General features: G+C 45.1%; 1 protein-coding gene across 1 annotated transcript in view; it reads left to right on the top strand.

Moving 5' to 3' along the window:
* Positions 1–27,739, top strand: part of LOC141140930 (S1 RNA-binding domain-containing protein 1-like) — a 296,826-nt gene that overhangs the window by 17,163 nt on the left and 251,924 nt on the right. Inside the window, exons 2-9 of the mRNA XM_073628483.1 lie at positions 5,838–5,911; positions 9,250–9,409; positions 10,731–10,847; positions 11,506–11,835; positions 15,706–15,872; positions 18,837–18,954; positions 21,343–21,481; positions 24,773–24,869. Coding sequence (XP_073484584.1) covers positions 5,838–5,911; positions 9,250–9,409; positions 10,731–10,847; positions 11,506–11,835; positions 15,706–15,872; positions 18,837–18,954; positions 21,343–21,481; positions 24,773–24,869 — 1,202 coding nt within the window. The remainder of the gene's footprint in view (positions 1–5,837; positions 5,912–9,249; positions 9,410–10,730; positions 10,848–11,505; positions 11,836–15,705; positions 15,873–18,836; positions 18,955–21,342; positions 21,482–24,772; positions 24,870–27,739) is intronic.

Here is a 27,739-nt window from a genome sequence, read left to right as displayed (position 1 = left end):
GGTAAGTTGAGCTATAGAATGTTCTGTTTATGTCTTTCATGCTTTTTTTCAGCTGCCCCTGAACTCATCCAATGTTATCTTATGTGTACGTGTACACAGGTTCGTTTAATGTCGTTTTTAGGCAGTTGTGTTTAGAGGCCTTTCTTTGAAGGCCAAAAAATGAGTCCAGACCTCGAAGTTTCAGACGCTAAACGCCGTTAAACGTGGCTAAACGCGGTACCGGCATTTAGCCACGTTTCGTTTACAGGCCTCTTTCATTTTTGGCTATTTTTGAAAAAAAAAAATTTTTTTTCTCAAACGCAAACGCGGCAAAACAGACGTTTTAAACGTGGGTTTTTATCTATCAAGTTAAATCGTTCAGGAGAGGTTGTAAAAACGTTCCGTGTACATTAATCCTTATGCCGCGTACACGCGGTCAGACTTTCCGACAGGACATGTTGGATGTGAGCTTGTTGTTGGAAAGTCCGACCGTGTGTATGCTCAATTGAACATTTGCTGTCGGACTTTCCGCCAACAAATGTTGGCTAGCAGGTTCTCAAATTTTCCGCCAACAAAACTTTGTTGTCGGAAATTCCAATCGTGTGTACACAAGTCCGTCGCACAAAAGTTCACGCATGCTCAGAATCAAGCAGAGGAGCCACACTGGCTATTGAACTTCATTTTTCTCGGCTCGTCGTACGTCTTGTACGCCACCCGCGTTCCCACATTCGTAATTGTTGGCCAACATTTGTGTGACCGTGTGTATGCAAGACAAGTTTGAGCCAACAACCTTCAAGCAAAAATCCACGGGCTTGTTGGCGGAAAATCCGTTCGTGTGTACGGGGCATTAGTCTTTTGATTATGTCTTTTTGTTTACTGTTAGCTCCTCTTCTGGAATTTCTTTGTAGAGGTTCTTAAAGTGGTTGGGCCAGATGTCCCAATTTTGGATGTGGAGGGTGTTTTTCCTCGGTGCTGAGCAAATATTTTACCATATTTCCCATAAAGAGTTTTCCTGAAGTGCCTCTTCTAATTATTGTAGGTTGTTGGAGATGCAGTTTTGTTTTTTTTTCTTTTTAAGGGTTTGTTTGTATTTTTTCTGTAGGGTGACATGGGCTATCCTTAAGTGGAGGTCCGCTGAAAAAAAAATATTAAAAGCCAGCAGCTACTAATACTGCAGCTGCTGACTTTTAATATAAGGACACTTACCTGTCCAGGGAGCCCGCGATGTTGGCAGCCGAAGCCGGTCTGTCCTTCGGCTCTCGCCTGCTGCCGCCGCCCATCCTTGGTAAGGGAATAAGGAAGTGAAGCAGTGCGGCTTCACTTCCTGGCTCCCTACTGCGAATGCGCGAGTCGCGCTGCGTGTCCTCTCAGGTCCCTGCTGTGTTCTGTGTCTCACAGAATACGGTGGGGGAGGAAGGGGTAGGCGCCAGAAGTGGCATAGGTCACCGCAAGCTCCGCGGTGATCTATGCCAGGAAGTGGGAGCAAATACCTGTATTAGACATGTATCTGCCCCCTCCTCCCCCCTGAAAGGTGCCAAATGTGACACCGGAGGGGGGGGGGATCCAAAAAGTGGAAGTTTCATTTTTGGGTGGAACTCCACTTTAGGTCAGTGTTGTCAGGGTCTCTGTGTTTGTTATTGGAGACTGTCCGTAAATTACTCCTTAATTCTTTTGCATTCTTTGTCAAACCATTTTTTGGATTCTTTGTTGGGTGATTTCTTGACTTTTCTCAGCTGGGCAATGATGTATAATAATTTGTGGAAGTCCTTTGCTGCCTGGTTCACACCTCATGGGCTTACCTCATAGGCAGGGGCGGACTGACCATTTGGGCGCTCGGGCACTGCCCGAGGGCCCCATGCCACTAAGGGGCCCCATCAGGGTTGCCAGCCTCAATTAAACCAGGGACAGTATGTAAAAATCTGTGTTTTTTTAAAAAAAATCCCAAGATTATAGCTGCCCCGCCTCTCCAGTACTTTTTCCGGGTGTGTATGTGTATTTTGTGTTGTGGGTATATTGTGTGTCTACTGTATGTGTGTGTGTGTATACTGTGTGGCCCCATAATCTATTGCCTGGGGGCCCCATAATCTCCTATTGCCTGGGGGCCCCATAATCTTCTCCTATTGCCCGGGGGCCCCATAATCTTCTCCTATTGCCGGGGGGCCCCATGAGTCGTCAGTCCGCCCCTGCTCATAGGCATTGCTTTGGAAGTTTTCAAGCTCTTTTTTTGATGTCAGGTCTGTTCATTACCTCTCTGAATTTTGTGGTAGACTATTTGGACCATTTAAATGATGGTGGCAGGTTGCAGAGAGAATCAAGTTTTGGAGATGGTTTGTTTGAAGATTTAATATATAGCAGTATTTGGTTGTAATCTGATGGGTGTGTTTGTGGGGTGACTGTAAATCCATTGATAGTGTGGGGTTCATATCTGTGATGGCATAGTCTACCACCCTGCTGCCTATGTGGGAGTTTAATGGTGTACCCTTCCGGAGAGTCTCCCTTGGTACGGCCATTGAGGATGTAGAAGCCCCCTCTCTCTCTCTCTCCTCTCTCTCTCTCTCTCTCTCTCTCTCTCTCTCTCTCATCTCTCTCTCTCCTCTCCTCTCTCTCTCTCTCTCCCCCCTCTCTCTCTCTCCCCCCTCTCTCTCTCTCCCCCCTCTCTCTCTCTCCCCCCTCTCTCTCTCCCCCCCTCTCTCCCCCCCTCTCCCCCCCCCCTCTCTCTCCCCCCCCCTCTCTCTCCCCCCCTCCCCCCTCTCTCCCCCCCTCTCCTCTCTCTCTCTCTCTCTCTCTCCCTCCCCCCCTCTCTCTCTCTCTCTCTCTCTCTCCCCCCCTCTCTCTCTCTCTCCCCCCCTCTCTCTCCCTCTCTCTCCCCCCCCTCTCTCTCTCCCCCCCTCTCTCTCTCCCCCTCTCTCTCCCCCCCTCTCTCTCTCCTCCTCCCTCCTCTCTCTCTCTCTCTCTCTCTCTCTCTCTCTCTCTCTCTCTCTCTCTCTCTCTCTCTCTCTCTCCCCCCTCCCTCTCTCTCTCTCTCTCTCTCTCTCTCTCACCCCCCCCTCTCTCTCTCTCTCTCCCCCCTCTCTCTCACCCCCCTCTCTCTCTCTCACCCCTCTCTCTCTCTCTCACCCCTCTCTCTACCCCCCCTCTCTCGTTCTCGTTCTGTTTCCCCATTTAGGACACGTTTTCACGCTGTTGCAAGCATCTGGCGTTTTCAAGCGGCAACTTTTTTTTTTTTTTTTGCTTTAGAAAAAAAAAATGCCACTAACTCAACTGCCTCTAAACAACTATAAACTACTTGGTGTTCATGGACAGATAAGATAACAGAGGAGAGTTCAGGGACTGCTGAAAAGAAACACCCAACTGCTCCTAAATGTCCATTTTATCAGCAGCAGTGTACATGAAGCCTTACTGATGCTTCTCGGTGCCCTGTATTTCTCTTAGGGCTGGTTTCAGCTGCCGCGGCTTGTCATGAGAGTTCAATGTCACGTGACAAGTTGCGGTCCTATTAACGGCAATGTAACCATTGTAATCTGTGCGACTTAAAGGGTACTTGCACTACGTTTGGTACAACTTCAACAGGACTTGCATTGACTTTGTCGTATGCAAGCCGCAAAGCAGTCACACAGGGATGTCGGATTCAAAGTCGCAGCAGCGTGAACAAGGGTTAAAGCAGGAATTGCACAGGTAGATGGTCTTGGCGTTTTTTGCACTTTTTGTCTTTATTCTCCTGTTTTTCGTTGGATAATTTCTTCTTGTTCATCTCGGTCCATGTGTGTAGTCTCAATTTTCCTGCTTTTTTCTTTCAATTTGCGCTCCCCCCCTCGCTCTCTCCCCCCTCCCCTCTCTCCCCCCTCCCTCTCTCCCCCCCTCCCTCTCTCCCCCCCTCGCTCTCTCTTCTCCTCTCCCCCCTCGCTCTCTCTTCTCCTCTCCCCCCTCGCTCTCTCTTCTCCTCTCGCTCTCCCCCCCCTCGCTCTCTCTTCTCCTCTCGCTCTCCCCCCCCCTCGCTCTCTCTTCTCCTCTCGCTCTCCCCCCCCCTCGCTCTCTCTTCTCCTCTCGCTCTCTCCCCCCCTCGCTCTCTCTTCTCCTCTCCCCCCTCGCTCTCTCTTCTCCTCTCCCCCCTCGCTCTCTCTTCTCCTCTCGCTCTCCCCCCCCTCGCTCTCTCTTCTCCTCTCGCTCTCCCCCCCTCGCTCTCTCTTCTCCTCTCGCTCTCCCCCCCTCGCTCTCTCTTCTCCTCTTGCTCTCCCCCCCTCGCTCTCGCTCTCATCCTCCTCTCGCTCTCCCCCCTCGCTCTTGCTCCCCCCCCCCCCCCCTCGTTCTGACTTTAGACAAAGTTACCTGCACTACTTTTGATGCAACTTATAAGGGGTGTCGGATTCGAAGTCACAGCAGTGTGAACAAGGGCTAAACCAGGATTTGCACAGGAACGCACTTGCATTCCTGTGCAATTTGAGTATGGTGCATTGTCAGCCCTATCATTTGACTGGACTGAAATTGCACTGCATTAAAAGTAGTGCATGCAAAGACGCACTGCAACTGGATCACATGGTACTTTGGTACAGTGTTGAATGCAATACTAATTAATATTCAAAATATTTTCATCATAGTTTTCGCCAGCTGCATGTTTTCAGTGATGAAAGCTGTTGTGGAAATTTTTATTGATGTATATTGTCAGATGTCCCCTAGTGTCCGTTTTGCTGTAATACGCTCATGTGAGGGTATTTGCACATACAGACGTTGGTGGAAGACCATTGGCTGCGGAAACCTTCCCGTGGACACAGCAGATCTGTTTGCTCTTTTAAGGATGTTTGTTTATGCCTCACCAAGGGACTGGCCACTCCATGGCGACCACATCTAAACTCCTAATTAAGCAGATCTGCGTACATGGGAACCATAGCATAACCATACAAAATTATGGCCCACTGAGCCATGATAGAGAGTGGCTCACGTGATTGGTAGTAGTGGGAATGTGCACAGAGTGCATGTTCAGAGCCATGTAAGTAGTGTTCAAATTGTGAGTCCTTTGTGTCTCACAAAACGCTTGCCGCATGGCTCTGCACACAACCGTCTGCACACGTCACTACTGTATTTTTATTTGAATATATACATGTATGTGTGTGATTGGTTCTTTTGAAAGAATACAAGTGTCCTGGCTGATTCTGAAACCACCATCTTCCTTTTGTTATTCATATTTATAGTATAAATAAAAGGAGCTGGCTATTCTCTCGAGGATTCTGCTAAGCTCAAGGTGATACCAGCATCTGTGTCTGTGTTACTTGGAGAAATACAAGCGCGCTTTCCCCGGCATTATATAAGAGAGCTGTTTTTGTGCTTTTAAGTGCAAAGAAATTATTTGCTTATAGGGAGAAGCTTAAAATTTCCCTGACAAAACAAAACAAAAATAAAATTGAATTATGTCAATTGACAAAAACTAAAATCAGATCCAATTTTCATCAACAAATGAAAACGGTACAAGAGCGGGACATTTACTCACCTGCTTTCCTCGGCGCTCCGCCTGTCTGTTAACCAGTTCCCGTCCGGCCTATAGAAATTTGACGTCCTCCTAGAACAAGCCTCGCGCGCAGCGTGATCTGTCACCAGCTGTATAGATTCTTTTCAGTGCGATTTTAGGCCATTCATTTTGTATGGGCTCAAATTCCACCGCACCGTATGGGAAAAAAAAATAGGTTTCTGTGGTTGTATCGGCGAGTACTTGAAACGTGTCAGTTACTCGCTCTAAAGAACTGATATTGGTGCATCCCTACCCTTTACCCATATTCTATTATATTATACTCATAATTTATTATAGCAGACCTATATTATACAGTTCCTTGTACCTATGGACCATTCTCTCCTCTGTTGAATTGTAGATGTCGGATTTACCTAAGCGAACGAGAAGGCCCGTAGCCGCCCCTAAGCTGGAGATGTCCTTCCTGAGCGCGATGTGAGTATTTACTGCACGTGTATGGACAGCAGATTTTCAGTAGCTGATAAAAAGAAAAAAACACTCCTTTAAAGTGAGAGTAAACTCCCATGGTTGACATTTACTTTAATAAGGCTTATCTATAGGTATAGTAAATATAGTGAATATAGTAAACGTGCGCTGTTTAGAAGATATATACTTGTGAATGGGCCAGTGACATCACTGGCGCATGCGCTCTGAAGAAATGACCACCCGTGCCATAAATAGTGGCGCGGACAAACAGATGGCCGGAGGATGCAAACCCGAAAGGAAGACAAGATGGAAGCCCTGTCAGCCATGACAGTTCATCACTGGAGGGCTTCATTCTAAGGTAAGTTTCACATAATGTGTATGCGATGCATATTAGCACATTATAACATAAAAAAAAAAGCATGGTGGTTTACTACCGCTTTAAAAGCAGAACTGGAAGTGGTTGTAAACCCATATATAAAAAGAAAAAAACAAACCTGCAAGACCAAGGCGTAATGAGCTAGTATGCGTACTAGCTCATTATGAAATACTTACCTTAGAACGAAGCTGTTGCAGCAGTCTCCGTACACCGATGTGACCGGTGATATGTCTCCCGGAGTTATTTTCGGGTTCGCGGGCTCAGCGTCACTCCCACACATGCGCCTGGGAGCAGCCGGTCACGGCACAAGCCCTTTAGAAACAGCACGATCGAGCCGTTTCTTCAGTGCGCATGCGTCGATGACATCTGCGCAAGCGTATATGGTAAATATCTCCTAAACCGTGCAGGTTTTGAAGATATTTACAGTACCTACAGGTAAGGCTACTGAAGGCTAAACCTTTTTTTTGTTGACCTGGATTTTTTTGAGGCCCAGTTTTTATCTGCCATCTATTTCCCTTCGCTTCCTGTCCCATAGCCAAAACAGGAAGTGAGAGGAAATCCCTGCAAAGCAAGGGCATCACCAGAACTAGTGTCCCATTGAAGATTTCCCCTCAATGCCTGTTGTGGTGAAAATAAAAGAGCAAACATAAATGTTGCTCCACAAAGTCAAACGTTTAGAGGCACATCATAAGGCAGACAAAAACGATAAAAAGACATAGTTTATTGTATTCGTTAAAAGAGCTTTTGTAAATTTAACTATTTGCTGATAGTGCTATAGCCGAATGATTGCTACAGTGCAGCCGGCCTGTTCTGGGGAGGGCATCATTTGACATCCTCCGATGATGGTGCCCGCCCTGGCGCGCTCTGTAATTGCAGTGTCCACTGCAGATCACAGATTGAGGTAAAGAGCCAATCAGCAGCTTTTTACCATTTGATCAGCTGTGTCCAATCACAGCTGATCATGATGTAAACAGAAGCCGATTATCCGCCTTACCTTTCCTTACGCTGACAGCATGAGGAGAGGAGAAGAGAGCCAATAGGCGGCTTGTTTAAAAGGGACATCTACACTGATAGGGCACTGATGATCAGTGTCTTGATTATCAATGCAGTCTCAGCAATGCCCTCCAGTGCTGCCAATCATTGCCTCCTCATTAGTGTCACCAACAGTGCCGCCCCGTTTCCTGCTTTCTGAAAGCTAAGACAAGCTTTATAAATTATGCACTTTGAATGGATATAGAGAAGAGAAGACTGCAGATAAACATATACAATGTATGTAGGAGGATTTGCTTTATCTCTGTGTGTCACCTGAGGCCAGTCACTTCTTTGGGTATATGGATGGGTTTAAAACCACGTTAAGGACCATAACTCAAAAACCCTTTACCCAGAGACAGCCTGGTGACTTGAATGTTCGCAAGTAGATCAGCCACGGCAGAATCCATATTTCTTTCAGTGCATGTTGCCTTTAATTAGTCAGTAGTTTATCTATATCCCCATTGGGGAGATTCACCCTTCCTTTGTACTGGTGGCCATTGTCACCAAGACAAGAACTGAGAGGGAAAATCCAAAACTTTAGATTTTTTTTCCCCAGAACAAGAGGTGAGGGGAAATCTTCCAACGCGGACTCCTGTTTTGGGGACAACATTATAAGATGGTAATTCCCCGCACTTTGGGATGTTTCCACTAACTTTCTATTGCATCTCTGGGAAAGGAAGTGAAAGAGAACAAAAAAGACAGCGAAAAGAATAAACAAAATAACACAACAGCGTAGAGCTGCACAATTAATCGTTAATCAAAATCACAATCTCGATTCAACCCCCTCACGATCTTAATCCGGCATTTCCATGATTCTATGTAACAAGTGCAGAGCCGTTCTCTGCTCACAGCTGTCCAAAAAATAAATAAAAAGCCGGCAAAGGTTATCACAGCATTGCTCAGTGCTGAGAGATAAAAAGAAACATTGTATCATTTGGTTCTTTTAGATCAAAGGGATGAACTTCAGTCTGTAAGGGTCCTTTCACAGGGCTTGTCCTCCTGGCAGACCCTGCTTGCTCAGCGGAGGATCGATCCGTTGATCCCCTGTGAGCAGGCGGATGACAGGTCTGTCTCCGCTCACTGTGCTGAGATGGACCTGTCAGAGCCCTGCTCTACTCTATGGGAAGATCAGATGAGAATGAACCGACTGTCCGTTTTCATCCGATCCCATCCACCAGACGGATGGAAAATAAGGTCACCATCCGTCTGGATTTCACGGATTGGATAGGATAGCAGCGGGTGTCAGCAGAAATTTTACCGCTGACATCCGCCGCTCCATACGAGTGAATGGAGGCTCCGATCAGGTCCCTCTTAAAAACTGACAGGCGGACCTGATCAGACAGCAAATGTGAAAGAGCCCTAAATGAGGTCAATTTAACCACTTAAAGACTAAACCTTTTTCTGACACTTGTTGCTTACAAGTTAAAATCAGTATTTTTTGCTAGAAAATTACTTAAAACTCCCAAACGTTCTCTCTCTCTCTATATATATTTTCCACTGCCTCGGAGTCCGCCTCTCTCCGCCAGCTCAGCGGGAGATCTCTCCGTTGATCTCCGCTGAGCCGGCGGATGACAGGTCCCTCTCTGCTCACTGAGCGGGGAGGGGCTTGTCGAGCGCCGCTGGTTGCTATGGAGAGATCGGACAAAAACGGACAGCATGTCCGTTTTCATCAGTTCTCACCCGATCCAATCCGCCAGCGACGGATGCGAACGTAGGGCCATCCGTCTGATTTTAGCGGATCGGACCGAGTCGGATGTCAGTGGACATGTCACCGCTGACATCCGTCTCTCCATAGGCTAACATGGAGCGCCCGTTCAGGTCCGCCGACAAAACTGACAGGTGGACCTGAGCGGTCTGAAAGTGTGAAAGGGGCCTTAGATATACTTCAGACATTAGTTTAACCTTCGGATATTTTGCTTTTACTTGCTGCTCTAATCAGGTCAGACACAGAAGACGACTCTCAAGAGGATGAGGACGAATGGAAGCCGGAGGCAAAGGCCCCTCCAGCAAAAAGACAAACCAAAAAACCTGCAGCAAAAGCAAAGACTGCGGCTGCTCCCAAACCACGCAAGACTGCGGCTGCTCCCAAACCACGCAAGGTGAGTGATGTTATTATAATTGTATAATAGTGATGGGCTCAGGTGTGTTCGCAAACCCACATGCCCGAGCCCGCCAGGAAGCTGACACTGCACACGGTCTCGCTGCCTGTGATTAGGGCTGCGCAGTGTCAGCTTCCTTGCGGGATCGGGTGTGTGGGGTTGTGAACACGCCTGAGCCTCTTTATTGTATAATATGGTTTTCTGTAGACACAGTCCTCTTCTACTCCTCCATGACGACATCACGGAGCTGGTGGATGTTGGAGACCTTGAGCTCCTCCATCTTCCGTTTGAGGATGCCCCACAGATGCTCAATAGGATTTAGGTCTGGAGACATGTTTGGCCAGTCCATCACCTTTACCCTCAGCTTCTTTAGCAAGGCAGTGGTCATCTTGGAGGTGTGTTTGGGTTTATGTTGGAATACTGCCCTGCGGCCCAGTCTCTGAAGGGAGGGGATCATGCTCTGCTTCAGTATGTCACAGTACATGTTGGCATTCATGGTTCCCTCAATGAACTGTAGCTCCCCACCCTTGACACCATCTGAACCAAATAACGAGTGGTTATTTTAGTTACTGTTGCCTTTTTATCTACCCATTCTCCTCTGATATCATCAACAAGGCATTTTCCTCCACACAACTGCCACTCACTGGATATATTCTCCTTTTTGGACCATTCCCTGAAAACCCGAGAGATGGTTGTGATAATTTGTCATAGTGTGGGGTAATCTATTGAAATGTGTGGTTAATAAATCAATTATGATAGCGCGGGGGTAATCTATCATAGTGACGGGTAATCTATCATGTCTATCATAGTGGGGGTAGGGCAATTTCTCGTAGTAGTGGGGGGGGGGGTAGGTAATCTACCTTACCCCCACTATGATAGATTACCCCCACACTATGATAATTTGTCATAGTGTGGGGTAATCTATTGAAATGTGTGGGTAATAAATTATAGTGTGGGGGGGGGATAATCTATCATAGTGTGGGGGTAATTTGTCATAGTGGGGGTAGGGTAATTTATTGTAGTGGGGGTAATTTATCATAGTGGTGGGGGGGTAATCTACCCTACCCCCACTATGATAGATTACTCCCATACTATGATGATCTGTCATAGTGTGGGGGTTAGGTAATCTATCATATTGTGGGGTGGATCATCTATCATAGTATGGGGGGTAATAAATCATAGTGTGTGTGGGGGGGTAATCTACCATGGTGTGGGTGTATTCTATCTTAGTGGAGGGGGGTGTGATCTATTATAGTAGGGGGGGACTGAAGACTTGATCTAATGTTTTTGCTTTTTACTATCTTTGCATGTAACAAATTAGACTGCTGCCAAAAAACCTAGCAAAACGTCCATTCCTGGTAATGAAGAACCTGGAATAACATCTGAGAGTAAAGACAGCGATGTATCAACATTTCAAGGGATAACCATTAAAGAAGAGGTAAGAATTCTTTGCATATTGCGGTAAAATGGATTTCTACAGAATGTGAATCTCTGATTGGACTCTATGGCTGTTTAGTACAAATGGAATTCTTGCCTTTTTTAAGATGGAATTGGAAAAGCCACACGTGAAATCTCCAGCCCAATCTACTTTAACTTCCAGTACCCTTTAGTGAGAGTAATACCCCCCAATACACAGCTCACTCCTCAGTGCTCACGTCATAAGTTAGATCTACAATAGACACAACTCACTCCCCAGCATTCATGGCATCAGTTAGATGTAATCCTAATACATAGAGCTCAGGTCCCAGTATTTATGTCACCAATTATATCTACACCCCAATACATACAGCTCACTCTCCAGTATCTATTATGCCAGTTTGATTTATATCCCATTACACACAGCTCATTCTCCAGTATCTGTTCCAATATTTAGGCCTCTCCCTAGTATATGCATGTTACCATTTGGGATGGGCCCTCCAGCAAAGAGCTCATTTGCTATCTTGGAAGAAGGGAGGCTGCGCCCCGATAGTGGGCCATGGCCTGGTGGTTGAGAACCGCTGCTTTACAGCATTTTGTTATCTCTTGGACTACATACACTTATTAAATTTTAAGATAAGCATTGGACATACTTTATTTTTCACTCCTTTTCTATGCAGAGAAAGTCAATATCTCTAGAGCAGCCCATCAAGGAGGAAAAGCCAAAGAAAAGAAAAGCGGGCACAGAAACGCCTAAAGCAAAGCCAACTAAGATGAAGGCGGAGAGGAAGAGTCTCGGCATTGATGAATTCCCCACTACCAGCAGCAATATGAATATCAATTTGAAGGCCGAGAGAAGATCCGAAGAGGAGGAAGAACCTCCAGATGACTTTTCATTTGGTCCACCGGCCAAAAAACTCAAGACGTCAGACTCTGCAGGGAAGCTGGTGAAATTGAAGGGCACCAGCTCAGGCCATGAGGAAACTGAAATGAACTGGAACACTGTAGAGGTAAGAATTTACTATTTCCCCTCTGGAGCTATTCTTTCATTTTCCCCACACACGTTAAAAATCTGCATTTATGGCAAGAGTGGCAAAGTGCTTAAAATTCCCAAAGATTATCCACTTAAGGACCGGCCCCTACAAGATATACTGCTACAGGGCAGGGCAGCCCTCCTGTGCAGAATCGTGTGTGTGAGAGTGTATATGTATGTGTGTGTATGTATTGTATGTATATATATATATATGTGTGTGTGTGTGTGTGTGTGTGTGTGTGTGTGTATGTATATATATATATATATATATATATATATATATATATATATATATATATATATATATATATATATGATTCTGCACTTCCGCCGCCGATAGCCCGCTTATGCTGTGATTACTCACAGCAGAAGCCGATCTGCGGGTGCAGGTCAGAGAAATGTCTGCCAGCACCCGCCGATCGTCTGGCAGAGACACAGAATGGGGTTCTGGCTATGTAAAGAAGGCAGAGCTCCGTTCTGACAGAGGGAAGGGATGAACTTTGTGTCCTTGCAAAGCAGGGAATAAAATCTGTCACTTCCCTTAGTAAAAGCGTCTAACACGCTACACAAAAACACTGGCTAGGCACACCGTTAACCCTTTGATCGCCCTAGGTCAGGGATCTGCAATTAGCGGACCTCCAGCTGTTGCAAAACTACAAGTCCCATCATGCCTCTGCCTCTGGGTGTCATGCTTGTGGCTGTCAGAGTCTTGCAATGCCTCATGGGATTTGTAGTTCTGCAACAGCTGGAGGTCCGATAATTGCATATCCCAGCCCTAGATGTTTAACCCCTTCCCAGCCAGTGTTAGTACATTGACAGTGTATATTTTTAGCACTGATCACTGCATTAGTGTCACTGTCTCCCACAAAGTGTCAGTCAGTGTCCGATTGTCTGCTATAATATTGCAGATTTGCTATAAGCTGCTGATCGCTGCCATTACTAGTATATATAAAAAAAAAAAAAATTTCCAATATATATCCCATATTTTGTAGATGCTATAACTTTTGCTCAAACCAATCCATATACGCTTATTGTTTTTTTGTTTACCAAAAATATATAACAGAATACATATTGGCCTGAATTGATGAAAAAATTAGATTTCTTTATTTTTATTTTTTATTTGATCTTTTAAAAGATTGTTTGTCTTTTCTAATATTTTATAGTGTAAAAAATATAAAAAAACGCTGTCGTGATCAACTACCACCAAAAGAAAGCTCTATTTCTGGCGGAAAAAAAAACAACACAAAATTGTATTTGTGTACAGCAACGCAGTGCTGTATCGCAAAAATGGCTTGGTCAGAAAGGGGGGTAAATCTTCTAGAGATCAAGTGGTTAAATATTTTCTGAAAGCAGAGGTCCTGTAGAATAAAGTTATGCATTATTTTTGTGTTGTGCCATATTAGTGTGTCTATCAGTCTATATTTTCAGAAAAAAAAATACACTAACATTTATTTTGCCCCCCCCCCCCCCTTTTTTTTTTCTTGTTGCTCAAAAATCTTCTTTTGGAAACCCACAAGTTTTTATTTCTATCTATAGGATGATAAATGTAGCTATGTCCAATTACTGGGTGACCATATTACCTTCGTTAAATATTAGATGCTCATTAAACTATTTGACATGGTGCATCTCATAAAATTAGAATATCATCAAAAAGTTAATTTATTTCAGTAATTCAATATTCAAAAAGTGAAACTCCTATAGTATATAAATGCATTACACACAGAGTGATATATTTCAAGCATTTCTTTTGTTTTAATTTTGATGATTATGGCTTACAGCTAGTGACAACCCAAAATTCATTATCTCAAAAAATTAGAATATTACAGAAGACCAATTAAAAAAAAAAAAGCATTTTTAATACAGAAATGTTGGCTTGGTGAAAAGTATGTCCATGTACAGTATAGTATGCACTCAATACTTGGTTGGGGCTCCTTTTGCATGAATTACTGCATCAATGCGGCGTGGCATGGAGGAGATCACCCTGTGGCACTGCACAAAGGCCATGCCCTTTGTGTGTTTACACACACACACACACACGTCCCTGTTCTGCCTCTCGTGCCTGCGATCGCGTGTGGCCGGCAGTCATCGCGACCGCTGGCCACAAGCTTTGGCATCCCTGCAGTGCAGCGGGCATGCCCCTGCTGTCCTGCTTAAAGGAGCAGACGTACAGCTATGACGGCTCGTGGGATCGTGCCGACCTGCTGCCGTATAATGATGGCGGCTGGTCGACATGCAGTTAAATCACTTCAGCTCTGGAGGGTTTACCCCTCTTCCTGACCAGGCCATTTTTAACGATGTGGCACAGAGTTACACGCGATCGTGTGATGCTGTACCCAAATAATTTTTCCCACAAATAGAGCTTTCTTTTTGGTGGTATTTGATCACCTCTGCTGTATTTTATTTTTTGAGCTATAAACTAAAAAAGACCGACAATTCTGGAAAAAAAATAATTTTTTTTTACTTTCTGCTATAAAAAATATTCAATAAAAAAAATGTAAAAAACTCAAATTTCTCTATTGTGAAAAAAAAAAAAAATCAAATTTCTTTATCAATTTAGGCCAATATGTATTCTGCTACATGCTTTTGGTAAAAAAAAAAAAAAAAAATCCCAATAAGCGTATATTGATTGTTTTGCGCAAAAGTTATAGCGTCTACAAACTATGGGATTTTTAATTTTTTTTAATCTCTATTTTTTACTAGTAATGACGGCGATCAGTGACTTATAGCGGGACTGCAATTTTGCGGCCGACAAATCGGACACCTAACTGACACTTTTTTGACACTTTTTGGGGACCAGTGACACTAATACAATGATCAGTGCTAAAAAAAAAATATGCGCTGTCACTGTACCAAGGACACTGGCTGGCAAGAGGTTAACATCAGGGGTGATCAAAGGGTTAAGTACCGGTTCACACAGGGGCGGCTTCAAAGTCGCCCGACTCGCCCGACTCTGAAGCCGCCCTGTACAGCGTGACTTCAGCGCGGCTTGCAAAATGACTTCTGGATAGAAGTCAATGCAAGCCGCACCGAAGTCGCTCCAAAGTAGTACAGGAACCTTTTTTCCAAGTCGAAGCGACTTGAGTCGCTCCTATTAGAACGGTTCCATTGCAATGCATGGAGTGCGACTTGTCAGGCGGATAAGTCGCCTGACAGGTCGCCCCCTGTGTGAACCGGCACTTAATGTGTGCTTATTAACTGTGGGGGAGGAGCTGCTTAGCAGAAACCCAGGATCAATGCCTTCTCTTTTGACAGAACAACGATCTGCCTTGTTTACATAGGCAGATTGTCGTTCTGCCTCTCTACTGTCTAATCGGCAGGCACTAGCAGACATCGGGTACCCGCCGCTGGGCTCCCGCTATGTATATTAACAGCAGGAGGGGATCGCCGGCGGCGTGCGCCCCATACCCAGGAGTTTCAGATCACGTACTGACCGCCCTGCCGCTGTAAATGCACGTGGGGTGGTCGCTAACCGGGTAATGTGCTTTAAAAGTCAGGTGGTGGTTGTAAGTAAGGATGAGCTCGGGCGTGTTCACACAGCCCACGTGCAGAGCCCGCCAGGAAGTCGGTGCTGCGCTAATCACAGGCAGTGAGACATTTCCCGATCTCTGCAGCTGCGCATCGGGACAAAGTCTCACTGCCTGTGATTAGCGCAGCACAGTGCCGACTTCCTGGCGGGCTCTGCACGTGGGCTGTGTGAACACGCCCGAGCTCATCCTTGGTTGTAAGAAAAACTCGGGGGGGAAGCTGATATTGGTAATGGACAGACCCCCATATTTTTCTGAGCCAGCCTAGGTAATACATTTCCAGATTAGTAATGAGCTATATGGTGACATCTTCTTCCTTTTAGGTTCTGGCGGCGCGCACCAATGTGGAGCCCTGGGTTTGCGCTAATCTGATTCAGCTGTTCCAGGATGAGAACACCATTCCATTTATTGCCCGCTACAGAAAAGAACTCATCAACAATCATGATGCCGATGTACTGCGAGAAATACAGCAAGCCTTGGGGGAATTGAGGTAAGATTTTTGAAATTGGTTTTAATTTGTAATGTAATAGAATATATAAGTGTAAATAAGAAAAATACTGCGCTAACTAAAAAGTGAAAAGCTGCTACATAAACAATGTGACAAAGATGCTAAAGAGTGAATGATAATGTAGCTCCTAGGGGGTGAACTCCTATATCAATATCTGGGTGAGTGATACAAAAATACAATTATACAAGAATAACACAAATGGGGAAAAGTCCAATAATTGTGAAGGTCCTGAGAAGGGCCATATGCGTCAACCACCAAAAGATGACTAATCAAAGATGGAATACGCTGGCAATGTCTGGTATGAGAAGCATCAGGGATGGTACATCTTCAACCAAAAAAAGGGGAAATATATCTACTCTTACCGGAACGGGTGGACTCGAATGTCAGCGACAACGAGTCATGAAGGTATAGATACCGGGATTGGCAGATCGACCGAACTCCAAGAAACTCAGGGCCTCCAGACACGACTTCGAGAGGTGTTAGGGACCACCACCAAACTGGACCTCCAGATGAAGAGAACACCGGGGCTGGACCTTCCTTAGGCGTGGAAGGACCGACTAGACCACAAAGGAACTCTTGTCCGGAAAGTTATGCAAAGAAAAAAATGCCTCCATATGGTGTAGGTAAAAAAAATGTTTTTTTAATTTCTAAAAACCGGCATACATCAATGAGAATAAAAACTCTGATCACAGAATAAAAATGAGGGGCAATGTGAGAAGCAGCCAAGCTTGACGCGTTTCATTCCAAAGGACTTCAACTTGGGCATGCTAGAATATATACACTGATCAACCATCACATATGACCCTCCTAACTTGTCGAGATGTCGACTCCGCTAGACCTCTGAAGGTATGCTGTAGTGGCACATAAAGATATTCTTTAACCGCCCAGTCATAGTTTAAAATCGCATGACAAGTCTCACACTATTGTCCGCAATAAGCAATCAAGTAGATTTAACTCCGACTCCATCGGAGTCTCAGCAATTTTGAAAGTAGTTCTTGCAAGCTCAGGTGCAACTTACATAGACATCTGTGCATGAAGTCACACAGATGTCTTCCAAGTAGCGCTAAGGCCCCTTTCACATTTGTGCGACTTGTCCTGCAACTTCAAAGTTGCAGGACAAGTCGTACCCCATGATTTCCAATGAGTACCGTTCATATCTGTGCAGCTTCAAGTCACACCGATTTTCAGAGTAGTCCCTGTACTACTTTGGTCAGACTTTGATGCAAGTTGTGGTCCATAGACCTCAAGATTACACAGGCACTCCCTGAAATCGCGGCAAAATCTTGCGACTTTCAATTTGCAGCAGTGTGAAAGGGGTCTAAGTAGTACTACTTTGAAATCGTGAAGAAGCAACATTTCAATGTCTCGATTGGTGTTTGGCTTAATGTACACGGGACGTTTTACAACCTCTCCTGAATGTTGAGAAACGCAGTTTTGCCGCGATTACATGCTGCGTTTGTGTTTAGAAGCGCTTTTTCTTTTCCAAATAGTCAAAAATTAAAATGCCTGTAAACGAAATGCGGCTAAACGAGAGTTACCGCGTTTATAAGCTGTTACAGGCGTTTGGCGTTTCAAATGCCTCTGAACATCCTTCCTGAACGCATTTTTTTGCTTTCCAAAAAATGCTTCTAAACTCAACTGTCTAGAAACGACTGTAAACTACTCTGTGTACATGGACTGATGAGATAACAGAGGAGAGTTCAGGGGCAGCTGAAGAAAAAACACCCAACTGCTCCTAAACATCCGTTTACCAGCAGCAGTGTACATGAGGCCTAAAAGTGATTTGTAAATATCACCTTATAAAACAACCCATTCAGTTTAACCACTTGCCGACCGGCCACTATACACATACTGCAGCAGGTCGACTCTATTGCGCGAAACGACGTACCTGTATGTAATTCCGTGCAATAGGCAGCGGGGGTCGCACGCTAATTGGCCAAAGGGGGAGCCAATCAACGGGTCCGACGGACATCCGCGATCGCTTCCCAGAGAGACAGAGGACGGTGGTCTGCTGATGTAAACAAGGCAGATCGCCGTTCTGTCAGGTATGAACAGAGTGATCTAAGCAGGAACACTGATCTCTCTGTTCATCCAGTGAGCACCGCCCAGGGACTCACTTAACCTTTTGATCGCCCCTGGTGTTAACCCCCTCCCAGCCAGTGTCATTAGTACAGTGACAGTGCATATTTTTAGCACTGATTACTGTATAAGTGTCACTGGTCCCCAAAAATTGTCAGTGTCCAACTGTCTGCCACAATATCACGGTCCCGATATAAGCCGCTGATCTCTGGCGCTGCCATTACTAGTAAAAAAAATAAAAAATATAAAATGGGGAAAAAAGAAATAAATACCATAGTTTGTAGAAACTATAACTTTTGCGCAAAGTAATCAGTATACGCTTATTGGGATTTTTTTTTTTTTTTTTACCAAAAATATGTAGCAAAATTAATTTTGGCCTAAATTGATTAAGACATTTTGATTTTTTTTTTTTTTTTACATTTTCTTTTTTATTGGATATGTTTTATAGCAGAAAGTAAAAAATGTTGCTTTATAGCACATACAATAAAAACCGCAGAGGTGATCAAATATCACCAAAAGAAAGCGCTATTTGTGGGAAAAAAAAGGACATCAATTTTATTTGGATACAACGTTGCATTACTGCGCAATTGTCAGTTAAAATAACGCAGTGCCGTATTGCAAAAAAATGGTCCGGTCATGAAGGGGGGTAAATCTTCCAAAGGTCAGGTGGTTAAGTTCTTACGAAAATATGCACATGAATAATTGTATAATAACATTTGAGCAAAAACATAGGTGACTTATAATAAAAAAAAAAATTACATCACATTATTATGCAGATTAAGGATTAATTAAAGGATTAAGATGAGTGATCGTCACATCATGAATTATTTCTGGTCTAATTGTTTGACCTTTGACACCTCCCTGTAGGTCTGTAGCTAGAAAAGCTCACTCACTGGTAGAGAAGCTGAGGAAAGAAGGGAAGCTGAATGCCGGCCTACACAATGAGATGCTAAACTGCAGGACCTTGGATGAGATTGAGCATGTGGTCAGTATTTCTAATAATAGATTATATTTCTCTATAAAAGATGTTTTTGGTATATATGGAGTGGAGCCTCTCGCTGTCTTCTCTCGGGGTTCTAGTAATGATCTCCAGAATAACTGAGAGCTAAAGTGAAGATATCAGTTTTGGATGATTGGTCCTTCACCACTTGTGGACCATCGACTTACCAGAACGTCGCTTGATTTTCAGTGGTTATACCTATATAGTTTCATTAGTTAGTCTGGTTTAAAAAAGACACCATGTCCTTCCAGTTCAACCAATAAAAAGGGGACGATAATACAAAATGTATTTTTACAATTCTATATGCACAATCCCATACCCACAGTTGATCCAGAGGAAGGTAAAAAAAAAACCTGCAGGCAACATCCCTGTATTGGTTTTTTTTCAGCTGTCTTACTTGTAAAAAAGCAATCCTAGCAGCCAATTAGCCACTGGATTGCTTTTACAAACAGCAGGAGAGGACCACTTCCCACCCCCAACCCCGTGTCACCTTCTGCGACCCGTCCCACTATTGAAGACAAGAGTGCAGCCAGCAGACTGGAGCAACTCTCATCATCTCTATGGTCTAAGACAGTGGTCTCTAAACTGCAGTCGGGGGGGCTGGATGTGGCTAATCTTTATCCGGCCCTTGGGGAACTATTCTTCCCTCTGATTCAAGGCACTATTCCCTCCACTGACACCAACAATGGGCCATTATTCCTGACATCAATGATGGGGCATTATTCCTCCCACTGACACCAATGATGGTGCACTATTCCTCCCACTGACATCAATGATGGGGCACTATTCCTCCCACTGACACCAATGATGGGGCTAGGGCTGGGGAAAAAATCGATTTGAATCGAGTTGAGAGGTCAAATCGATTCAAAACTTAAGCAAATCGATTGTTTTTTTTTTTTTCCACCAGGACCGGCGCTAAAACCGCGCCGGTCCTGAGGAGCTGCGGGCACGAGTTTTTAGGTAAGGCTTCGGCCTAGTCCGCGGCGTCCGGCCTCGTGGGCTAGGCCAAAGCCGTGGCCTCGCCTAAAAAATTCCTGCCCCCAGCTCCTCAGGACCGGTGCGGTGTCCAAAAAAAAAAAAAAAAAACTTGATTCAAATCGTGAATCGAGTTTTTGTTTTTTTTTTAAATCGCAGATTTTTTTTTTTTTGGGAGAAAATCGCCCAGCTCTAGATGGGGCACTACTCCTCCCATTGACACCAACGATGGGGCACTATTTACTCTTACTGACGCCAAGACACTTTCTTCTCACACTGGCCAGAGTCTGGCCCCTCTAAAGCCTAAAGAACAGTAATCTCGCTCTTTGTTTAGAAAGTTTGGAGACCCCTGGTATTGAAGTGATGAGCATTTCATTACTTCTGGTTTTGCAGTTGTAAACTGTTTTTTAAAAAGAGGCTTCGGATTACACCGATCTTGGGATGACCAGAAGCTTTTAATGGCAGAGGAGAGATCTGAGGTCTCAATCGCCCAATTAACACAATCGACGTTGATGGGGGAATCCCTCCAGCAGCGCTATTGTATTCTAATATAATAATAATACAGCCGTTGGCAGTAATACCGTGCTGAAAAACTTGACAGGCTGAATCTACTTGGGTACAATCAGCCTGCTCATACATGGATTGAATTTCAGCTGGTCCCTGCTGAACTGGCCCAATTTCCATCCATGTATGGCCGGCCTCAGGGAAAGGTATAACCAAAGATATTTTGGCTATACTTCTTCTCCTTGGGATTACAGGAGTGCAAGTTTGTTCTGCACTCCTGTGACTCGTATTCAGACAACAGCAGGCTAAAGTCCTCTGTCGGATAACGTCAGTGAGCTGGTCCAGGCTATGAAAAGATCCTGACCATATGGGATCCACTCAGCAGCATGGACTGGCACCTGGCTCAGCCTCTTGGCGATCCGCTGAGAGCCTGAGCCGGACTCCTCATCCCCCCCCCACAGCCCAGCGCTCCGGTGGTGAGTACTGGAGGGGCAGAGCAGTTAGTCGTTGACTGACAGTCATCGTTCTCTTCTCAGAGAGGGAGAACTGAGTGATCAGCAGTGTTTGATCGCTCGGTTCTCAGTCTTAGAGCTGGCAGGGGACAGATGCACCATCGGATCGATGCTGCATTCACCTAGGTGAGTATTGATGTCTATTTTTTCCATAACCCCTATTTCTCTTAATATGATTGAGAGCCTCAGGACAAGTTCCCAATCACATTACCACTAACAGCCAATTACAGTGTTTACATGATTGAGAAGCCCCCCCCGTGTGTTATGACCCAGTTAAAAGGGCCACAAGTGGCAAGGGGTTAATTGATCTCCACTAATTGTTCTGATGTGATGATGTGTATAGATAAGTGTAATGGAGAACTGACTCTTGTGTCTTGCACAGTACGCACCATTCAAAACTGGAAGCAAAGGAACCAAAGCGCAAAGAGCCAGACAGCTTGGACTGGAGCCCGCCGCCAAAGCTCTGATTGAAACTCCTCAGCAGTTGAACTTGCAAATGTATATAAAGGGCGACACGGAAGGTACAGGATATAGATTGTTTGGATTTTTGTCTTTAACCGATTGCCCTATAAGAGATTTACTGCTACAGGGCAGCCGTTCGTGATTGTACGTGATTCTGCAGTTCCGCATACCGCTTCTACTGTCATTAAGCACAGCAGAAGCTGATCAACGGGTGCCGGCCAATGTATGACCACCGGCAACCACTGATTGTAGAGGAGAGAGAGATGAGATGGAGCTCTGCCTATGGAGGCACAGCGCCGTCCTGTCAGCAGGAATGTGGTGGATTTTGTTTCCCTGCAAGGCAGGAAATAAAAGCCAGCACATCACTTAGTAAAAACACTTCCCTGTGTATACATAAACACTGGCTAGGCACACGGTTAACTCTTTGATCGCCCCTTAACCCCCTCCCAGCCAGTGTCATTAGTACAGTGACAGTGCATATTTTTAGCACTGATCAATGTATTAGTGTCACTGGTTCCCAAAAAGTGTAAAAACTGTCAGTGTCAGACTGTCTGCCGCAAAATTGCAGTCCCACTATAAGTTGCTGATTGTCAGCATTACTAGAATTAAAAAAATCATATCATTGCAGTATATATCCCATAGTTTGTAAACGCTATAACTTTTGCGCAAACCAATCAATATACTCTTATTGGGATTTTTTTTTACCAAAAATATGTAGCAGAATATATATTGGCCTAAATTGATGATGATTTTTTTATTGGATGTGTTTTATAGCAGAAAGTAAAAAATGTTGTTTTTTTTTTAATTTTTTTTATTGTCGGTCTTTCTTTGTTTATAGCACAAAAAATAAAAACCGCAGAGGTTATCAAATACCACCAAAAGAAAGCTCTATTTGTGGGAAAATAAGGACATCGATGTTATTTTAGTACAGTGTCACACGACAGCGCAATTGCCAGTTAAAGTAATGTAGTGCCGTATCGCAAAAAATGGCCTGGTCATTAAGGGAGAAGTCCAGCCAAAGCTGCTGAAGTCCGGATATCAGTCCAGGCACTGCGTCATCGCAACAATAAAGTCTGGATCCGCCAAGTGCCTGGGCTGACACCCGGCTCAGCCTCTCAGTGAGCCGCTGAGAGCCTGAGCCGGCCGCCCCCCGCCCCCCGCCCCCGTCCCTCTACAGCTCAGTGCTCCAGTGATATATATATTTTGTATGTGTTTGTGTGTATGTGTTTGTATGTGTGTATATATATATATATATATATATATATATATATATATATATATATATATATATATATATATATAAAAAAAAAATTTTTATAGAATTTAAAAATGTATAAGTTGTAATATTTTAGGTAAGAATAAATATTGGACCTGGCACAGTGGTTTGCAAAGGTTATATTGGGGCTTGAAATGCTTTATTCATTGTATTTCCATGGAGCCTGTTCTTTACATGTCAGCCAGTAGAGGGCAGTGTTTCATAACTAACTGACAGCCGTCTTCTATATTTGGGTTCAATATTACAGAAAATTGTTCTTTGTAATTCCTTAGTAGTAACTGAAGACTTGTTCTGTGTGCAGCACTGTATAACATGACTGCAGAAATAGCTGCGTTTCCGGTTATTGTTTCAGCTGCTTAGTCATGATTAAAGAGAACCAGTCATCACTTTAAATCCTCTATAGGAGCAACATACATGGGAAACAGACATAAGAGTAATGCCTGCAACTTATTTTATAGTTCTGTGTTTTAGTACCTCATCTGTGCTTTATTAAGCGCCTGTATGTCACATATTGGGGGAGATTCACTAAAACTGGAGAGTACAAAATGTGGTGCAGCTCTACATAGAAACCAATCAGCTTCCAGGTTTTATTGTCAAAGCTAAATTGAAGAAGCTGAAGTTAGAAGCTGATTGGCTACCATACACAACTGCACCAGAGTTTGCACTCTCCAGTTTTAGTAAATGAGCCTCATTGTATCTTGCATTACCCCCTGCAAGCTCTGACGGCAGGGGGCACTTTTTTTGGCAGATCTCAACTAGCCATGGTGGCCAAGCCTGGGTTCCACTCCCTCAAGGCTTCCCAGATTTATTATTGGTCAGCAAAGCAACCAGTAGTTATGATGTCTGTTTTCCTTTGGCATGATTTGCTATTTACCAGCCACTCAGATATTAGTGTGGTTGCCCCGAGTTTTATAATTGCAAAGGTACCCAGACAATGGACGTGAAACTATTTACAAATTCTTAACAAGCAAAAAAAAGGAGCTTTGAGGCTCGGTTCACACTGATAGGATGCAGGAAACGCACAGGAATCGCTGTGTTTCATGCCATCTGCTGCGGGTGTCATTTAAAAGTTAACACCCCAAAAGCAGGTCGAAGAATGTAGTGCGTTTTGCTAAAATTAGATTGCAGGGGTATGAACACTCATGAGATCTGATTCCAGTGCTGCAAGTTGCTGCCATACAAAATGATGGGCTCAAATCGCACTGCACAAAATCACTTGGGATCTGCACAGGAATGCAGTGCGATTCCTGTGCGACTCACATGTAATGTGATGCTTAGGGCTAAGCATGCGGATTACATTTTTTGTGGGGGGGATTTTTGCTGACACATAATACTCATACATTTTGGGGAGGTGCAATTTGGCATGTTCCTCTGAGATCTACCTGACCTTGTCCCGGTGTTCTGCCGAGAAAGTTCCGCTCGGCGTATAAGTTCCCCCCTCTACTGCGCCTGCGCAGTAGGTATCGGCGGAAATAGCCGAAGCAGAACAGCTGAAAATCAGCTGTACACGGCGCCTGTAAGAGGGCCGCTCGCCACGCTTCGGGCACGGCCTCGCTGCGATCGGCACTTTTAGATTCCCCCTCTAGGTCCACTTGGATGGTGGGGAAGGAACCTGGACCCAGAGCGCAGGCGCCATGTAAAGCTGATTGAAGCATTTGAGCTTCGGCTATCTCCGGTGGCTGAGAGTAGTATGCACTACAGGGGGGGAACTTATCCGCCGAGGGAACATTCTCGGCAAGACACCGGCACTATACAGCACTGTAGGCAAGAGACAGTTCAGCTGGGGAGAAAAGGGCAGAAGAAAGCTAGACATCCTCCAACCAAATAATAAAGCAAACTCTAGAAGAATTACTGAAGCTTCTAATGAACACTGTGAGAAGCTTGCAGTGTACAGTGAAATCTCAGTGATCCATTTCAGTACAGAGGAGGAACCTGTACTACTGTACAATACAGAAGGTGATGCTGGAGTTTGGCTTTATGGTAATTTGCAGTGCTCTATATTATATGATTGCTTTATACATATACAAACATGCATACCAGTTCATCTTTTTAATGTTTTATTTTTCTGTTGAAGGTTTATTCACGCTTCAAGAAATTGAGATGGGAGTGCAGCACATTCTGGCAGACATGATTGCGAAAGACAAAGACACGCTGGATTACATTCGAAACCTGTAAGAGTAAATTGTCATTCCTCCCGCCATTCCTTCCGCTATTCTCCCCACCAATCCCCCCGTCATTCCTCCCACCATTCCTCCTGCCATTCCCCCCCCCCCGCCATTCCTCCCGCCATTCCTTCCGCCATTCCTCCCGCCATTCCTCCCGCCATTCCTTCCGCCATTCCTCCCGCCATTCCCTTCCCCCCCGCCATTCCTCCCGGCTTTCCCCAACCATTCCTCCCACCATTCCCCCCCCCCCCGCCATTCCTCCCACCATTCCTTCCGCCATTCCTTCCCCCCACCATTCCTCCCGACATTCCCCCCCACTATTCCTCCCGCCATTCCTTCTGCCATTCCCCCCCGCCATTCTCTCCACCATTCCCCCCCCTCCATTCCCTCCACCATTCCCCCCGCCATTCCTCCCGCCATCATCTGCAGATTGTCGGGCATGGTGTCCTGTCTATTACTCACTGAGGCCATGGCCGCCTTGGCGCCAAAGCGCCGCTCCTTTTAGCAGTGCTTTATCGCTGTTTAAGTGGCTCTTTTCAGCAGCTAGCAGGGCGCTTTTAACCCCAAAGAAGGAGTTAAAAACACCCGTGTTGCGGCACTTCCGAATCGCTTTTCAGGTGCTTCCGAAGCGCTGCCTATTCATCCCAGTGGGCAGAGGTGGGGTTAGGCGTGCTGTATACAGCGCTCCCAAACCGCCCCAAAGATTCTGCTTGCAGGACTTTTCCTAACGTCCCACAAGCGCACCGCCCCAGTGTGAAAAGCCACACCGAAATGAATAGGAGGCGGTTTTCAGACGCTATTTAGAGACTATTTCAAGCACTAAAGTGCCTGAAAACTTCCTCAGTGTGAAAGGGGTTATAGGGATCCAAAACCTAGAGAGTCTCTACCTGTGCATCTGTAAAGCTGATTTCCAGGTATGGCAATGTTTACATTGTTCTATTGGTCCAGCTTAGTAGTATGTATATTCCCCGTGGAAGTTGGCAATCCCTTTAGCAGGCACCACTACTACAGTAATTGCAGCTTCCTCCCGAGTCTCGGGTCCAGCGGCTTCACAGCTTGCTTGCTCTTCACAGGCGCCATTCACAGAGCACTTCCCATTTGCTGAATGAATGCAACATGCTCTCTGATTGGACAAGGTGGAGATCATGACTTTGCTACTCTGCCTCTCCCTCATCCAATCAGAGAATACTTTGCTTTCATTTGTAAGATGCAAAGGGGTTGGCTTACTAAACCCTGGAGAGTGCAAAGTCTGGTGTAGCTGTGCATGGTAACCAATCAGCTTCCAGGTTTTTTGTCAAAGCTAAGTGAACAAGCTGAAGTTAGAAGCTGATTGGCTACCATGCACAGCTGCACCATATTTTGCTCTCTCTGGTTTTAGTAAATCTCCTCCACTGTGTTCTCTGAATGGCACCCAAGCCAAGCAACGTCCTGTGTTCACAATGCAGCAGGGCCAGCCATTCAGCATGGGACCTGGAAGCAAGTGGACATCACTGTAGTAGCAGTGCCTGGTACTGAGATTTCCAGCTTCCATTGCTACAGGTATAACACAACCATACATACTTACTGGTCCAAGCTGGATCAATGTAACTATGTAAAAATTGCCATACCTAATCCTCAGACCCTTCTGAATCCTTCCTTTCCTATTCCTGGGGACATTTGTCCCCCCTATTTCTTGTCCTGGCATCACAGGGACAGGAAATGAAGGAAAATCTCTCCAGTGGGGTCACAGCCACAAATTAAATTCTGCTAACCCTCTCCTACTCTATTAGAAATGGTTGGAGTTGAGCTTTGTTTTTACACTGATGTTGTAATATCAGATTCACATAGTAGGATGGCTACAGATGCAGCACGGTTCTCACTTTTTTTTTTCTCTTATTTGGAAAGTTCTTAAAGTGATTGTAAACGATCACCTTGTAATTTTAATCCATTCAGTTTAAAATAGGAATGAAGGCAAAACAAAAAAAAATTATAAATTCCTTTTTTCCCTCTTTTTATAAGTGATCACATTCCCTCTGTCCTCAGCTGCATACGACCCGGGGAGAGTAGAAACCACAGCACACCGAGCTTCCCAGTAAATAGGTGTGCAGCGGGGGGCATCTCAGGACAAGTCTGATCATTGGAGGAGAGTACATGGAGTTCCCAGCACAGCTAGAGAACTGACCACAGTGTGTTCTCCTGCTTGGTGTGGTCAGTTTTTAATAGCAAAGCAGAGGGACTGGCAGGAACACCAGGGATTTTACATAAAGGAAGCAATACAAAGAGAACAGGAGACTTTCTCATACAAGTACATGGTACAGCAGGCACATATCAGGAATATGAAGTGTTGGGGTAACAAACACTTTAAAGTGATTGTAAAGGCTATTTTTTTTTTTTTTTAAATAACACATCATACTTGCCACCTCTGTGCAGTTGGTTTCGTACAGAGCAGCCGGGATCCTCCTCCTCTCGGGTCCCTCTTTGCTGCTCCTGGCCCCTCCCTCCTTTGAGTGCCCCTTAGCCAGCAGCTTGGTACAGGGGGCACCCAAGCCGAGTCAGAGCTTCGTGTATCCATTCACACACGGAGCCCCGACCTGGCCCTGCCCCCTCTCTCCCCTGTTTGGCTGACTGACTTTGATTGACAGCTGCGGGAGCCAATGGCGCCGCTGCTCTGTCCCAGCCAATCAGGAGGAGTGTACAGGATGGCTGAGGAGATCGTGGACATCGCTGGAGAGAGAAGGGGCTCAGGTGAGAAATTGGGGGGGCTGCTACACACAGAAGGTTTTTTATCTTAAAGGGGTTGTAAACCCTCGTGTTTTTTCACCTTAATGCATTCTATGCATTAAGGTGAAAAAACACCTGGCAGTCACCGGCCCCCCAGCCCCCATGTTTTACGGGTC

Source organism: Aquarana catesbeiana, linkage group LG04, assembly GCF_042186555.1.
Source record: "Aquarana catesbeiana isolate 2022-GZ linkage group LG04, ASM4218655v1, whole genome shotgun sequence".
In the NCBI taxonomy this organism is placed as follows: Eukaryota; Metazoa; Chordata; class Amphibia; order Anura; family Ranidae; genus Aquarana; species Aquarana catesbeiana.
Note: the sequence above shows the minus strand (reverse complement) of the source record. Positions and strands in the feature narration are given on the sequence as shown.